Genomic DNA, 16,480 nt, shown 5'->3' with positions numbered 1-16,480 from the left:
TTTTTCTGGTTTTGGTGGTGTTTAGTGGTACATATAGTTTAATAACTCTACTGACTTTGAGCAAGAAAATATTATAATGGTCTTCAGCAGTGTTGCAGTTAGAGAATAGAATTTGCCAATCAAGAGATGAGAGGTCGGTGTCTATGAGATCATAGTTGGCTTTTTTGAAGTTGCAGTTGAGTATCCCATTATTTTGGAGATTTTTGTAAGGGCCTATATTGAGACAAAAGCCTATCATGCTGTGGTCACTGTTGGAAAATGGTTCTTTTATTTGTAGTCCATAAATTGAGTTTAAGCTGTTGCAGAAGATGAGGTCGAGGCAGTTGTTGAGTCTAGTGTTGTTAGTTACTAGTTGATCTAGACCTAGATTTATAACAGCATTGTATAGGGTTGTATGGATGGGTTCAGTTGTACATTCATTTATTTTCCAATTAATAAGTGGTAGGTTGAGGTCACCCAGAAAGATGAGAGGGTAAGGGCAAGAGGCTGACCATGTTAGTAGTGTAGTTAACTTCTTCACATGTGCGATGTCCTAGTCAGGGGCTCTGTAACATAGTAAGAAGTGAAGCATGATGTTAAAGGACAGTTCGCAGACGATAGATTCTGGAAGAGCGAGTTTATGTGCAACTTGAATATTTTTTAGGTTTAGTGACTTTTTGTAAAAGATAGCTATTCCATCTCCTCTGCGGGTTTCACGATCAGACTGGTAAATGTGATATTCTCTTACTGTGATGATGGAGTCAGGGAGAGATGAGTTTAGCCATGTTTCACAGACAAATATAATATCAAACGTACCAGTATTTAATAAGAGGAGAAGTTCGGGCATTTTGTTTACGATGCTTCTTGTGTTTATTAGTTTGCATTTAAGTTCAGTAGTGGTTGGTATTGAGGAAGTGCGTACCTAGTTTTGGATGACGGCTGGTTGGATGTTCTGTATGATGGATGGTTGGATGTTTTGGGTGATAGAAACTTGCCAAACTGAAGTACCCTACTATCTACATCATGCATATACTCTGAAAACTATTAGGGCTAATAGTAATAGCTAATATCCTTTTTCTCTCACACAAACTATCTTAACTGAGCTGTGTGTCTTATTCCTCTGGAATGCATCCCCTCCTCCCTGGGGATCTGGCCCACTGCTTTCCATTACAGGCCATGAGCACAATGCAGCGGAAAGGAACAATGGTTCTAGAGTGAATTAGAGACGAGTTCAACAGATTGTGGTGTAACAAAACTCAGTGAATTGTCATGTAATGAAACTCAGATAATTAAATTAAATTTTATTAAATTCTATGGCACCAAAGTATCAGTTCAGTTCCTTTATTTTTGCAGTCTGCCACTGCAGAAATCATAAAGAGTTGAAAGAGTTCCAGATTTGCACACTCTTTTGTACCATTTTCACTGGGTCTATTGAAGAATAAAGTCTATTAAAAATGCTGCTTTTTAAAGATATTGGTAAATTGGGAGGTTGGTTTTGTTTTTTCAGAAATAAATTGCTTTTTCAAATCAGGCAATAGTAGAATATTTGCCTTCTGCAATGCAGTTTTAACATTAATATTTTATAAGCAAGGAGAGACATTTGGACATAGACAGTACATAAACATGTAAAATAAATGTTATATTTGTGTTACAGTGTGGGTTTGTTTCTAGGCCTGGTGGGACTTGATTATTTTACCTACAACGCATAGCCCATAATGACCACAATCTCATAACCTGAACTCCTCAAGTCCAGAGTGTCTTAAATATGTATGGAAGTAGCATTTAAATGTGGTTGTTTTTTTTTAACAACTAGAGAGAAGGACAATGAGCCACGAACACGTCATAGTGACACAGAACCAACCCGTGCCCGACGACGTTCCCGCAGCTACTCCCCCATCAGAAAGAGAAGGCGTGATTCTCCAAGTTTCATGGAGCCTAGAAGAATCACTAGGTAAATATTAGATTCTCCATTCTATGGCAAGCCCCTGGACATGTGGGACAAAATTTGTTATTTACAGCAGATCTTACAAAAAAGCTTTTAAGTTTCATAGAATTCTTTTTCAAACAGAATGTAGAATAAAAAAATTGAAAAATAAAATAAAATGCTTGTAGAGTTCATGGCAGATAATTGCTGATCTGAGAACTTGCAAAGTGTATAAATGCAAACTGATTTCAGAAGAATTAAGGCATCCTCTGAAATTTTCAGAAATCTGGTCCTATCTAGTGATTTAAAAATTCTTTGATATGTATTATCCAAACATCTACCTTTCCAGAGGTAACAATGCAGCATATGCCTATCACTCACAGATTTCACTGGAAACAGATTTACATGACCTGCTTCATATAGGAAAATATCCTAAAAGATTGATAACATTAATATTCTTCAATTTAATGCCTGTAGCTTAAAAAAATACATCCAAAAACATTGTACTAACAGTAGCAGTTATATAAAAACCAGCCTATGTTGAAGAAACTTGACATTAATAAGTAGTACAATTAAGCCAAGAAATTTGCATGTGGCAAATTTATCTCTGTATGTTTGGGGAAGATTCTACAGAGTAAGATCATCATAAAATAAGATAGGCTAGAACATTATCTCAGCATTAATAAAATGTTGTTTGAAAACCACCTAGTCACTTAGGTGAGATGGGCTGTTTAGAAATTTGATAAAATAAAATAATAACATAAATAAAATAAAATAAAATTGAAAGAGTTCCGAAAAAAAACTTTAGGAGTGGTTTCAGAATTAAAGTTCAACTAGTATCAAAATCAAACAAGTAAAGGTGACTGTGAAATTTAGCTGAATGTCACCATCTTATAATTTCAGAAATTTGTGTAACATTTTCGTAATGTATTGCATTTATACAGATAATATTGGCATTAATGGAAACATTTTTATTTAAATTATTTAGCATTTAAAATATTTTCATCTCTGAAAGATAGCTTGGAAACATAGGCATCTACAGGGGAAGAAGAAGAGGCATTGGGGGCTTGAGATACATTCAGACATCTATTGGGGTAAAGGAGGTTAGAGTTTCCAGCAGAAGAGATAACTGAAGGTCTTATCTTTTACCACTCTTATCTAGAACTTGCCTCTGGTATAATGTCTAATTCCATAGAGTAGTCAGCCCCAAACCTGACTATGTTCACAATTTGCACGTGTATTTGAGTCCAAGTGTTGCTCCTGCATATCTACTGAGTTCTTTGTCTAGAAAAGCTTTTACTTTGCCTGGCATACAGATAGTTACAACCACAATTGGAATCAGATGTTTTTGTTGTTAGACAGGGCAGTTGCTAAGTGACTTATGTCCTATTGTATGATCTTTTCTACAATAGTTGTTACGTGAATTACATCAGCTAAGTGAATCACACAGTTGTTAAGCAAATCCAGCTTCCCCATTGACTTTGCTTTGTTGGAAGTTGGTGGGTAAGGTCACAAATTGTGATCACATGACCCCAGCATACTACAACCCTTGTAAATATATAATGGTCACCAAGTGCCTGAATTTGGATGATATAATTTTGGGGATGCTGCAATGATCATAAGTGTGAGACTCAGTCGTACTTCACTTTTCTTGTAACTTTGAGCAGTTGCTAAATGAATGGTTGTACGCATTAACTTGTCAGTTGTGTCTCTGTAGAAAATACACAGGAACATATTCGGGGGCCCAAATTCCCAAGGTGGTTATTACAGAGAGTCAGTCAGTCTGCTTTTTCCTTCTTCCTTCCAGGTTCTTTTTTCCCCCGAGTTACACAGAAGCAAACCATGAGTCAAACTAAAGTTAAATGTTTCCTTTCCAAACTCAGACTACTCCAGATCTCTCCGACTGAAAATCCTACTAGCCTCAATCAGCGTGACTAGGATAATGGGATTTTTACTTCAGCATAGTTGGAGGACATCAGACTGAGGAAGTTTGCCATAAAATTAATTTCACTCCCCTCTGCCTCTTCTTCCTCCCTTCTTTCTCTCTTCAGTTATCACCAGCACTTTATAAACTCATAGGTTATTATCAAGGAATTTGAGAGTTTTTCTGATCAAATAATATAAGCCGGCCAGTGTTGACTTATTGGGCAAATGGGTAGCATATGGCTTATACATAAGTAAATAAAATATTTTGATTCACAAGTTTATTTTTTTCTGCATACATGACACCTACAGTGCAAAATATTTAAAGACCACATCCTTATTATTTCTTTAATAATCACTACTCCCTCAAACTAGCTATTGGAAGGAGTTTAGCTTCATAGATTTATGAAAACCTTTAGTCAAATCTAAAGGGCAGCTGAGCTATATTGTGTCCATTATTCTTGTGGAAATGTAACTCCCTTCACTACCAGTTCTCCACTTGTTCTTGCTGTCTTTTGCTTTGCTCCCCACACTGTCAAAGATGCAAATCTCTCCTTTTCCATCCTCTTTCAAGGTTCTTCCTGAAGAAACTTCAAGTGAAGCCCATAGCTGCAGGGCTGGGTTACCATGGTAACATTCCCTTCCATCAGAAACCTGCTGTGTGTCCTTGAATCCATCACTTTGTGAAGCTTTGTAGAGCTACGCTTTACCACTTCTGTTTCTCTCTTTCTCTCTTGTCTCATTAATAATGAAGCTAGGATGATGAATATATCTAATAGTTCAAGTGTTGCTTTGATTGGTATCTAATGGCTGAGAAAATTATAGATGGGTTTGGTGTTGATGAAACAGGTTGGTTTCTTTCTAGACCCTCCTATCTTCCTCACACATTTCATGTTCTCCACAGGGTATTGCTTCACCTTCACGTTTCGACATCAGGAGAAGTTTATCTGGCTGCAGATGGGAAGAATGGGACTTTTTCTTGTCCTCTAAGATTAGAGGACTGGATGAAAAAAGGGCTACATTTTTCACATATTTTAAAAATTGTCCTCTGGGAAATTTCTCTGTCTCCATGCTTTAGTGACAATTTGTCAAAAGGGTGAAATGTTTTGAATTTCAAAAAATAGGAAACATGGCCCTCCATTTGTGTGATTTTATCACATGTAAAATTAAATCTGCCACTATGAAATAATGCTGATTCCATGATATCTGACTGATTTATTTTCATATTCAGTAAGGGCAAAACATTGCAAACAGAGGTAAGTTTTGAAGTGGTATAAAGAATTATTTTATCTTCCACTCCTTTTTCATATGAAAATTACTCTCTAACAAAATGTCTATTACTGAAGATGATACATATATGCCTTTGAGTCACTATTGACATTTGGCGACTGCCTGGATGTTTCTGAAGTTTCTGACGTTTTCTTGGAAAGATTTCAGAAGTGGCTTGCCTAGGGCTGCGAGGATATGACTTTCTAGGGCTTCAAAGATATGACTGGCCCAAGGTCACCCACCTGTCTTCGTGTTTAAGGTGGGACTAGAACTCACAGTCTCCTGGTTTCTAGCCTGATACCTTAATCTTTATTGTATATCAAACATTCCCAAGTCATCAAATGAGTTCCTTAGGCCTAAGTCTATGTTGAGCAAAACAACTAATCAGCTTCCTATCACCCTGCAATTGGGAGCAATTTAACATACATCCAGACTGTCTAAGCAATTTGGGCACACCTTACAGCATTGATTAGTCATTAATCTGGATTCAGCCTGAGAGAGAGAGAGTATTTCTCAACATTGTGCAACATAACAGTATTGTAAGCCCAGCTTTAGTAGAAATCTTTGATACATTCAGAAAAAAAATATTATTTGTATACCATCCGTAGCGATATCTAAACTGGCCTGCAATGCAAAAAAGTAATGGAATCTCAAGTGGAATCTAAAAAGTTCACAATGACTCTGAGGTGCATGTACCAGATTATCTGGAACTGGAGCAATCTGAAGATTTATTGGAGTGACTGAAGGCAGTTTCACACATACCAATGTCCACAGAAGGGTTGCAAGTGTAAATACACACACCACCAATCTAACTGATTTCATGCCACCCCCAGTATATTCAGTATATAGTCTATTCAGTCATTGAATTGCATTCCATGCAGTCAAAGTATGCCTGATCCAGGATACTCCCAACTGTTTGTACTGAGCCTTTATTAAAGATCCCGTGATTTAGGTCAGTGATTCTTTCAGCCCAAATTAACACGCTTGAAATTATAATATTTAAAGTATCTATATTATGGGTTGGGACTGTAGTCAATATTTATAGTTAGTCTACTGTATTTCCTGGGACTTTAATTCTGTGGATAATTATGGGTAGGCTTTTAGCCAGGAAATAATGCTTCTTTAGAGAAAGGCAGTGCTGCTTCCAGGAAAAAGTCTGCTTCTAACTAACATCTAACCTCTGTTTTTTACAGCTTTAATTCTCCAGTGTCTCCAGCAAATCACAAACGTTATTAATTCTTTCACATTTGGTTGTTTTAGCTGGCTAATCCAGGACTAACTACTGGTGGGGCAGCAGCTTTAGCACTGAAGAGTCCAGTTTAATAAGAGGAGGTGTTTAGGAATTACAAGTCCACTTAGTCTGATCATACCAGATAAAAAGGAACAAATATGGAAACTTTGTAGTTTAATCTTAAACAATTGCAAATTCTATTTTCCATTGTTTGCATTAAAAAAATAAGTAAATTATGAACTGAACATTTGAAACTCCTGTTAGAAGATTTCTACATATTATCATATTTATTTGCTATATATCCCATCTGACTTTATTTTAGAAATTTCGGTTTAAAAAATGAATGGGAAGCGAGCAGACTTGACAAAACACTTCTAAGAATTCAAAGTTAATATGGTGACATCATGATCATCAGGGCTGTTCTCTGTTCCAAGTTTTTAAAGCTGTCCTCTGTGCTAAAGCCAATGCCCTCTCCCCCCAATTCCATTCACTTCATATTATTACTATTATTATTATTATTATTATTATTATTATTATTATTATTATTATTATTATTATTATTATTATTATTATTATTATTATTATTATTACTGCCCAGGTATGAGACTCTTTCTTTTTCTTCCTTCAGTGCTCGGAAGCGTCCAATCCCCTATTATCGACCCAGCCCTTCCTCTTCCAGCTCACTTACCAGCTACTCCTACAGTCGCAGCCGCAGTCGCAGCTATGACAGCTACAGCAGCAGCAGGAGCCGGACTCGCACCCAGAGCCGCAGTCCAAGCTACAACAGTAGAAGCAGTTCTGAGAGCACTGGATTTTGAGCACCCCCTGCCAGCCACTTTGAGAAATGAGCTGGTCCAGCTTTCTTTCCAACCCTGTCTCTATCCCCTTTTTCCAGGCATGGCCCAACTTAATTCCTCCAACAGGGCTTGTCCCTGTCATTTCACTGGTCCCTTCAGGGATCCATCCTGGCATTCCTGGAGATGTGTCCCATCGGCAAGGGCCTTATGAATTTGGGCCCAAACCTTCAGTGGGGAGTCAGAAATTCTGTAAGCGGGACCCAGGGAAAACCACAAAGCTACCTTTGAAAATGCAGCTCAGCAGAGAGGATGAAAAACTCAAACAGGATGTGACATTTTAGTGTGGCTCAAGTCTTTCCTGGTGAAGACTCAAATATATGGCTGCTTATATGGAGGAGAGGCACATTGCTCTCATTTCATTCTTTAATTTCTACCAATAAAAGGTAGAAAGAATTCTCCAGAGGAATAATGCACCTATGATTCCATAAGATAAGTAGAACAAATGAACAAATTTCATTTCCAGCAAAGAACTTTGGATGCTGGAAAAGGAAGAAAAGCGGGGGTGGGGGGGAGGGCTTTTTAATTTCTTGTTCTTGTTTTCTTAACAAACAGGCCACAGAAGATTCTTCCTTGGGGTTGACTTTTTAATTTATTTCTTGCAGATATTTATTTCAATTTTGGTACCAACTGAAGTTTGGGGCTTAATTTATTTGGACAAAAAGGAGATGGGTGGGAATGGGCATAACTCTGTCATGTTCATGGGGGAAGAAAAGCTCTGATAGCTGTCAAAAATTAAGGTGGATGTATGGAGAAGAAGGAAGGAAAAGAGGAAGGAAGGGAAGGAAGGAAGGAAGGAAGGAAGGAAGGAAAGAAGGAAGGAAGGAAGGAAGGAAGGAAGGAAGGAAGGAAGGAAGGAAGGAAGGAAAACTTCAAAAGGATGCAGAGATGAATACTGGATTTTCAGCTTTTAAAAGAGGGTCCACCTCTATGGACCTAAAATCAGCCACAGCCTAATTGCAACACCCTGAGATTATTGAATATGGTCACCAATAACAGATGCCAAGCATTTCCTGGTAGATGCTGCCACCTGCAGAAACTAATTCAATTTCAGTTGTCTTTGTTGAAAAGGTCCAAGTGATACTTCTTGATTTTTTCCCTTCCTAATGCTTTGAAGAACTGCTGCTGAGAGCAAACAATGAAGAGCTAGCTGGACAAATAGTCTGAAGTGACACATGATACTATCCCCTGCCCCATGATAGCAGGCTGGCTGAAAAGCCCAAGGGTTGTTGGAAATGGCGGACTGTCAGCCTGATGTAGTATAAAAAAGCACTTTGTATGAATACTACACACCTCGAGCTGTTGAACTTGGATGACAAGTTCTTCAATCAGCTAAACAAAACCAGAAGAGAGAGGGAGAGTTTGAGAGTTGCTAGTCACACAGGTGAGCTGTCCTAGAATTGGCTCTAATGTAATTTAGAGCACAACCAGGTACCTTCCTTGCAAACCATGTCAAAACTCAATAAAGTTTACAGTATACAAATAATAGCTTTAATGCAAAATGCCCAAATGGAAGTGCAGCCTTCCCAAGAAATTAACCTGTCCCTGATCATGCCAAGCTGTAGGGCAGAGTTCCCAACCTTTTTGGCCTTGTAGACCTGGAGGAGGTGGGGGGGAGAGGGGATGGTTCCAGACGAGCAGGCGGCAAGCGGGTGCATTACACAAGTCCATTTGTACTAGCAGTGTGGCACATGCCTGCTACTCATGCAAATGGAGCGCACATGCACACGCTCGCTGCTGCTCATGTGTGCATGTGCACACTTGCAGGCTCGCCCACTGTTTCGATGGCCCAGTTACAAACACATCACAGCTCACTGGTGGGCCGTGGCCCAGAGGTTGGGGGCCCCTGCTTCAGGGGATGGGAGCAGGGAAGAAACATGCATCTATAGGATTTCCTATACATTTTATACATATACCTATAGGATTTCCTTGGCAACCCTTTGAAATCTATTAAGAACCTTTCAATCAAATCAAAGGATATTTCTAAAAAACAAGATATAATGCGGACTGGTAATCTGACAAATTGAATATTAAAATAGGTGAAGATATGCAGGATAGAGGAACAGAAATATTGATAGATCCTTTGTTAGCATAATAAAAATAAAATGAAGGGTCTTTCACATCTGTGGAAGCATTTTTTTTTATTGCAGCACTTCTCAATCCCTGGAAACTTTAAAGTGTGTGAACTTTGACTCCCAGAATTCCCCAGCCTGCTGGAAATTCAGAGAGTTGAAACCCACACATTTTAAAGTTGCTGAAAGCTCAAAGCTGTTGTAGTTGAGAAACGCTGCTGTATTGGTTAGGTTTTCTGTGTTCCATAGATATGAAATCTGCAAATCATCCCATTTAGTTTTAAGATTTTTCTCCAGAAGTTGTTCCTGTAGAAACTGGAACAATTAATTCTGGCCTATAGCCATTCCAAAGCCAAAACAAGGTGGACATTTTGAAATAACTTTTGTCATACAAATTTATAGGCTGTTATCATCCTCCAGTTTTTTAAGGCTCAGAGCCACCAAATCTGAGCCCTGGACTTTTAATACCAAATTTTAGACTCCAAAATAGTATTTTGAAATTCAGTGTAGAAATATTGGGGAATGGGGTATAGTTAATAAATTGACCAGTGGACAATATATTTTGGCCAAATAATTCTTCCTTCCTGTGGCACTGAAACCTTTATCATTTTGACTGTTTAGTCAGTCTGAGTTAGAAAATGTTTTGAAGGAAAATGACTTCTGTTCTTGTCTGTTTTTAAGTGGCACACCAAGTACCTCTGGGATAGTGGAGAGCAAGCACTGCCAGGCACAATTATAAGATAAAAGAAAGTCTGGTTTGGTTGACAAGATGAAAGGAATAACGGGCTCCATTTTTAAAAAATATGGCTTGAGGCTTCTCTGTTTGCAGAACAATTCCGTCTAGTGTTCAACAATTTATATTCTTAATGTTTTTATAAGTGCTTGGGAAGGAGGGAAGGCAATGAGTTTGGTCAAAACTTCTCCCATTAAATCACACACAGCCTTTGTGTGGGTTGGCACTCTATGGCCAATTTGACAATATTAAACATTGATTAATGGTCAGCAGTTTCCAAACCAAGTTAACAAGGACTGCAACCACAGTGCTCCTCCCTATTAGTGCATTCTCTCTGGCTTTCTAGTTTCTATAACAGCAAAACCCAGCCAGCAGTAATGAACAGAAAAAGATGCTTTATCAAGGAAAATGTTCAGTCTTCCTAGCATTCATTGGGTGTCTCTGCAAGAGATAGCAAACAGGAACAAAATATATTGTAGAAAATCTCTCTCTTCCTCTCTCTCTCTTTCTAGATTGTGAGTTAAGCTGTAGATTCAATGAACTGGTTAAATTATAATAAAATGTACAATATCTATATTGTAATGGAATCTCCGTCATGAAATAGAGTCCTTGCTCGGGGATGGGACAATGTCAATGAAAAGCCATAAGTCAGTGGCAGAAACAGTGCTTTGCATAGAAAAGTCCAGGTCCAATATCAATGGGTGGAAACCCTGATCTGAAATTGAGGAGCTGCTGCTAGTCGCTGTAGGCAAAACCGTGCTCAATAGCCTGACTCATTGCCAAAGACTATTTCAAATATTCACTCAAATGTATATCCAGATATGTGTGCAAAGAATTCCTCTCCAAACCCTGGAGGGCACCCATAAAGATATAAAATTGGGAGTGGAACCTGAGATCTTGCAACGAGAAGTCCTTTGCGGTCAGCACTGCAGCTTTGCAGTCAGCACTGCACTAAGTCTTTCTTAGTAGACGGTATCTAAAAGTGACAGGTGGTAATAGCAATAGCACTTAGACTTATATACTACTTCATAGTGCTTTACAGCCCCCTTTAAGAGGTTTTCAGAGTCACCATATTGCCCCCAACAATCTGAGTCCTCGTTTTACTGACCTCAGAAGGATGGAAGGCTGAGTCAACCTTGAGTAATATCTAGCATTCATTAAGAGCCAATGAGATATATACGTGTTTGTGCATAAGTATCCCACCTACTACTGGACAAATGAGTCCGTCAGCTGCCCAATTTTAGCACCCAGTAAACTCAATGAGGGTGGTATGTTCTTTTTTTACCAAATTTTTACATCAATATTAAACTGTTGAAATATTTAAGCATGTTCAAACACCAAGTAAAATTTCCATAAATATCTTAGCGTTTATAGGAAGTGTATGATACTTAATTCAGCTAAATGAGTAACTTCTTAACTTTCCAAACTTTTTTACTGCATTCATGAATTCTAGTACACAACTTTCATAATAATAAGTTATCAGCATGGAGTAATAATTGGTGTTCAATTCCAGCTGGTTTTATGCCAGGGCTTGCTTTCCATGACCTGAACAATAGTTCTAATATCAAATTAAATATAAGAGGATAGAGATAAGGCACATCCTCAATAAAAGTATATCCGTTATTGCAGGTTCCAATTCTTTTATCAAAATGATGAAAGGAGTTTTGCACCATTATAATCCAACATCTGCTCATATTGTATGTGTGTATGATGTCACCATGCATTTACAAAAGGACCAAAGCTTGAATCACAATAGCATAATGGTCATTCCATCATTTTTCCCCACTTCATGGATGCCTCTGATCCTTGATGAGATTAGAACAAAACAAAACATAAAAAGGTGAGGAAAATTCTATTTGTGATAATCCTGGATGAAGGATTTGGAATACCACATTTTATTTAAAAAAGGACTTCTTCATTGCAGACTGAAATAGACATAACAATAAACAAAATCTAAAAGTTTTGATTAATATTATTGCCTGGAGCAGTGGTGAAATCCAATTTTTTTTACTACCAGTTCTGCGGGCATGGCTTGGTGGGCGTGGCAGGGGAAAGATACTGCAAAATCCCCATTCCCACCCCACTCTGGGGCCAGCCAGGAGATGGTATTTGCTGGTTCTCCGAACTGCTCAAAATTTCTGCTACCGGTTCTCCAGAACCTGTCAGAACCTGCTGGATTTCACCCCTGGCCTGGAGTCTGGACAAGAACCAGTTACTCCCTTTGGTTATTAATATTTATTAGTTGAGTTTACAACACATGAATTCCTATGAGAGCTTTAGCTTTACTTTCTCTATATATTGGTGGTAAAACCTTTTTATGATTCTGACATATTTTACAATGGAAGGAACTGTCAAGGGAGCTGGAAGATGACTGCTTTGAAAAAGTGGAAACCTGAAATACATATGTTTATTAGAAGGAAAGTTCCAACACAGGAACTCCAACTCTACTTTCAAATGAGAGACCAATAAAAAGCCATTTTCAGAGCACAAAATGCTTGTTGGTTACCTCTCATTATTTCTTGAAACTCCTGTTTTGTGAAGGAAGGAAACTTTTCACTTGTTTGCTATTTTAATAACTGATGCCCTTTTTAATTGGTAAATTAAATAAATCCATACTGGGTCAACATCAGGTGCAAAAATTTCCACTGCACAATATCAAATCACTTTTGTATGTCCAACTAGACTGCCAACTAAAGATTCCATTTTTTTAGAAGTATAACTAAAGTATATCTAAAATAAATATAAAGTATATAATATAAAATATATCTAAAATATCTACTGCTCTATTTGAGTCATGTTGACATTTTATGAAATTATATTGAGCAAACAAAGATAATTTTGTCAGTTATTCGGGTTCAGAATAAAAATTTTGGCAAAATATATTTAACAAAGAAATCGGATAATTATTTGCAAAATTAGCAAGCAAGTTCCAGTTGCATAGATCTTGCTAGAAGAAGTTAGGAAAAAATATTCAATGCTCATTTTTATAAGCTTTTATAAACTTCCAATTAAAGTAAAAATATTTATTTACTTATGGTCAATCTAACTAGACTTTAAGTACGTCACAATAGGAAAAATTATACCATTAAAATAAAACTAATTATAAAAATGAAAACGAAACAACTGTGACCCCAAAAAAACAATCATTACAGGTAGTCCTCAAATTACAAACACATTTGGAATAACAATTTCCATTGCTATGTTGGCAAGGTCATAGATGGTGATCATATGATCCTGGGACTTTACAACCATCATAAATGCATGCTGGTTGCCAAGTAGCCAAGTTTTGATTGCATGACCATGGGGATACTAGTAAGTCACTTTTTTCAGTGCCACTGAAACTTTCAACCATCACTAAGCGAATGGTCATAAGTCAAGGACTACCTACTATATATATCCATATCCATAGTAGGAGGGTTTCACCCATCCAGCAATTTATTCAAGGCTCTCTAGAGGAGCCAGATTTTAATGGCTTTTTGGAAAACCAATATCATAACCATCAGGGCCAGGAACTTTTCCTGTTTGCATGGATTTAATAAAATCTTTTATTTCATGTGGAAATGAGGGAACTGTTAGCTAAACAATGTGGCCACAAGTAATCATAGATAAGAGCTATTTTAATTAATTTATTCCGTGTAATTATGGCTTAGTATTATAAAATAGATGATAAAAATGTAAAATTTGCTGATGAGAGTTATTATTTATTTTGCCCTGAACATCCTTAATAGAAATTTTTGTTGTTGCTGTTTCAGACAATAATAATAATAATAATAATAATAATAATAATAATAATAATAATATTTTAATTTGTATACCGCCCTTCTCCCGAAGGACTCAGGGCGGTGAACAGGCAGATAAAATATAAATACACACAATAATTTAAAACAACCCTTAAAAAACTGATTTAAATGCCCAAAACGTTAAAAACATACTCCCCTGTAAAATAACACAATTTTAAAAACCCATCTAATAAAAATAAAAATCAGGCTAGTCCAGCCATATGAAATAAATAAGTTTTAAGTTCGCGGCGAAAGGTCCTAAGGTCAGGTAATTGTCGAGTCCGAGGGAAGTTCGTTCCACAGGGTCGGAGCTCCACAGAAGGCCCTCCCCTGGGGCCGCCAGTCGACACTGTTTGGCTGGCGGCACCTGAGGAGTCCCTCTCTGTGGGAGCGTGCGGACGATGGGAGATAGAAGCCGGCAGTAGGCGGTCCCGTAGATAGCCGGTCCTAAGCCATGGGCGCTTTAAAGGTGGTAACCAATACCTTGAAGCGCACCGGAAAACCACAGGTAGCCAGTGCAGTCTGCGCAGGATAGGTGTTATGTGGGAGCTCGAGACGCTCCCTCAATAACCAGCGCAGCCGCATTCTGAACTAGCTGAAGTCTCCGGTGCTCTTCAAGGGAGCCCCATGTAGAGAGCATTGCAGTAGTCCAGGCGAGAGGTAACAAGGGCATGAGTGACTGTGCATAAGGCATCCCGGTCCAGGAAGGGCGCAACTGGCGGATCAGGCGAACCTGATAAAATGCTCTCCTGGAGACGGTCGCCAAATGGTCTTCAAGGACAACCGACCATCCAGGAGCACGCCCAAGTTGCGTACCTTCTCCATCGGGCCAATGATTCACCCCGACAGACAGCCGCATCTGCAGCTGACTGTACCGAGGTGCCGGCATCCACAGCCACTCCGTCTTGGAGGATTAAGTTTGAGCCTGTTCCTCCCCATCCAGACCCGTCGGCTTCCAGACACGGGACAACACTTGACAGCTTCACTGGGGTGGCCGGGGTGGAAAAGTACAGCTGGGTGTCATCAGCGTACAGTTGGTATCTCACCCCAAAGCCACTGATGATCTCACCCAGCGGCTTCATATAGATGTTGAACAGGAGGGTGAGAGAATCGACCCCTCGGCACCCCACATGAGGCACCTTGGGTCGATCTCTGCCCCCTGTCAACACCGTCTGCGTCCGATCAGGGAGGTAGGAGGAGAACCCCCGATAAACGGTGCCTCCCCCCCCCACCCCCTCCAACCGGCGCAGCAGGATACCATGGTCGATGGTATCAAAAGCCGCTGAGAGGTCTAATAGAACCAGGGCAGAGGAGTAACCCCTACCCCTGTCCCTCCAGAGATCATCCACCAGTGCGACCAAAGCTGTCTCCGTACTGTATCCGGGCCGGAAGCCGGACTGGAACGGGTCTAGATAGACAGCTTCATCCAGGTACTGGGGTAGCTGACATGCCACCACACTCTCTACAACCTTCGCCGTAGCGAAGATTGGAGACTGGCGATAGTTCCCTAAAACAGCTGGGTCCAGGAAGGCTTCTTGAGGAGGGTCTCACCACAGCCTCTTTCAAGGCCGGAAAGACCCCTCCCGCAGAGAAGCATTTGTAATCCCCTGGAGCCAGCCTCGTGTCACCTCCTGAGTAGCCAGTACTAACCAGGAGGGGCACGGATCCAGTAAACATGTGGTGGCGTTCAGCCTGCCCAGCAACCTGTCCATGTCCTCGGGAGTCACAGGATCAAAGTCATCCCAAACCACCTCAACAAGACGGGCCTCGGAACCCTCGCCTGGATCTACCCAATTTTGATCCAATCCGTCCCGAAGCTGAACGATTTTGTCGTATAGATAACCGTTAAACTCCTCGGCACGCCCTTGTAGGGGGTCCTCCCGCCCCTCCTGTTGGAGGAGCGAGCGGGTCACCCGACAAGAAACCAATAATTTACTATACCAGATCTTTCCCCTCATTCTCAGTATCTTTTCATTGTGCAATTCAGTTAATATTCTATGTCAAGTGCATTAAAGTATTGTTCCAATTGAGAGACAAAAAGAATTATTCCAGTGGAGGGATAAATGCTTTATATAAGCATAGCATAAATTAAAAGTTCCTCAATTTATTTTCCCAAAGTTCCTATTTAGTTTTTTTAATGTTCCTATTTAGTTGCATTTTCTATGGGATAATGCAATAATACATCAGTGGAAATATTTAAATACATCCCTAAAAATCTTCCCAAACTCCCATCAAAATAGACAGATTCACATTTAAGAAATGTTTTTAAAAAAAGTTTTATCTCTTTGTAAAAAAAAATATTAAATACTAACTTCCAAAAGTAGGATGAGTCTTTTCCCATAATAATTGAGAAAGTTACTGAACAATGATTGGATATTGTAACAATCTATATTCATCTATTTGATTATCTAAGGATCATGCTTCTAAAAATAATCAAGTTGAAAACAATGTATATTGGAAAATATATATGTACAGGAATTAAATTTAGCTTGAATAGAATTAAAATCTAACAAAATCTCTAAAATCTCTGATCCACAGCTAAATTTAAAAAGATAATCAATGTAGAACATCTGGAACATCTAGCATATATACAACATAGGACTATAGTAAATAATAAAAGCAGTAGTTATTAAATTATTTACCAGTATTAAAAAATATACTTCTGGATCACTTATTTCTGTTACATTATACGTTTTGAAAATTTATTAATCAAAAT

The 16,480-nt window shown here is 38.8% G+C and overlaps 1 protein-coding gene across 1 annotated transcript in view; it reads left to right on the top strand.

Moving 5' to 3' along the window:
• Positions 1-7,144, top strand: part of SRRM3 (serine/arginine repetitive matrix 3) — a 114,851-nt gene extending 107,707 nt beyond the window's left edge. The window contains exons 14-15 of the mRNA XM_058164202.1: positions 1,793-1,930; positions 6,955-7,144. Of these exons, the coding sequence (XP_058020185.1) occupies positions 1,793-1,930; positions 6,955-7,144 (328 nt within the window). The remainder of the gene's footprint in view (positions 1-1,792; positions 1,931-6,954) is intronic.
• The last annotated feature ends 9,336 nt before the right edge of the window (positions 7,145-16,480 follow it).

The sequence above is a fragment of the Ahaetulla prasina genome, chromosome 1, assembly GCF_028640845.1.
Source record: "Ahaetulla prasina isolate Xishuangbanna chromosome 1, ASM2864084v1, whole genome shotgun sequence".
Taxonomy (NCBI): Eukaryota; Metazoa; Chordata; class Lepidosauria; order Squamata; family Colubridae; genus Ahaetulla; species Ahaetulla prasina.
This window is presented reverse-complemented; position numbering and strand designations above follow the sequence as displayed.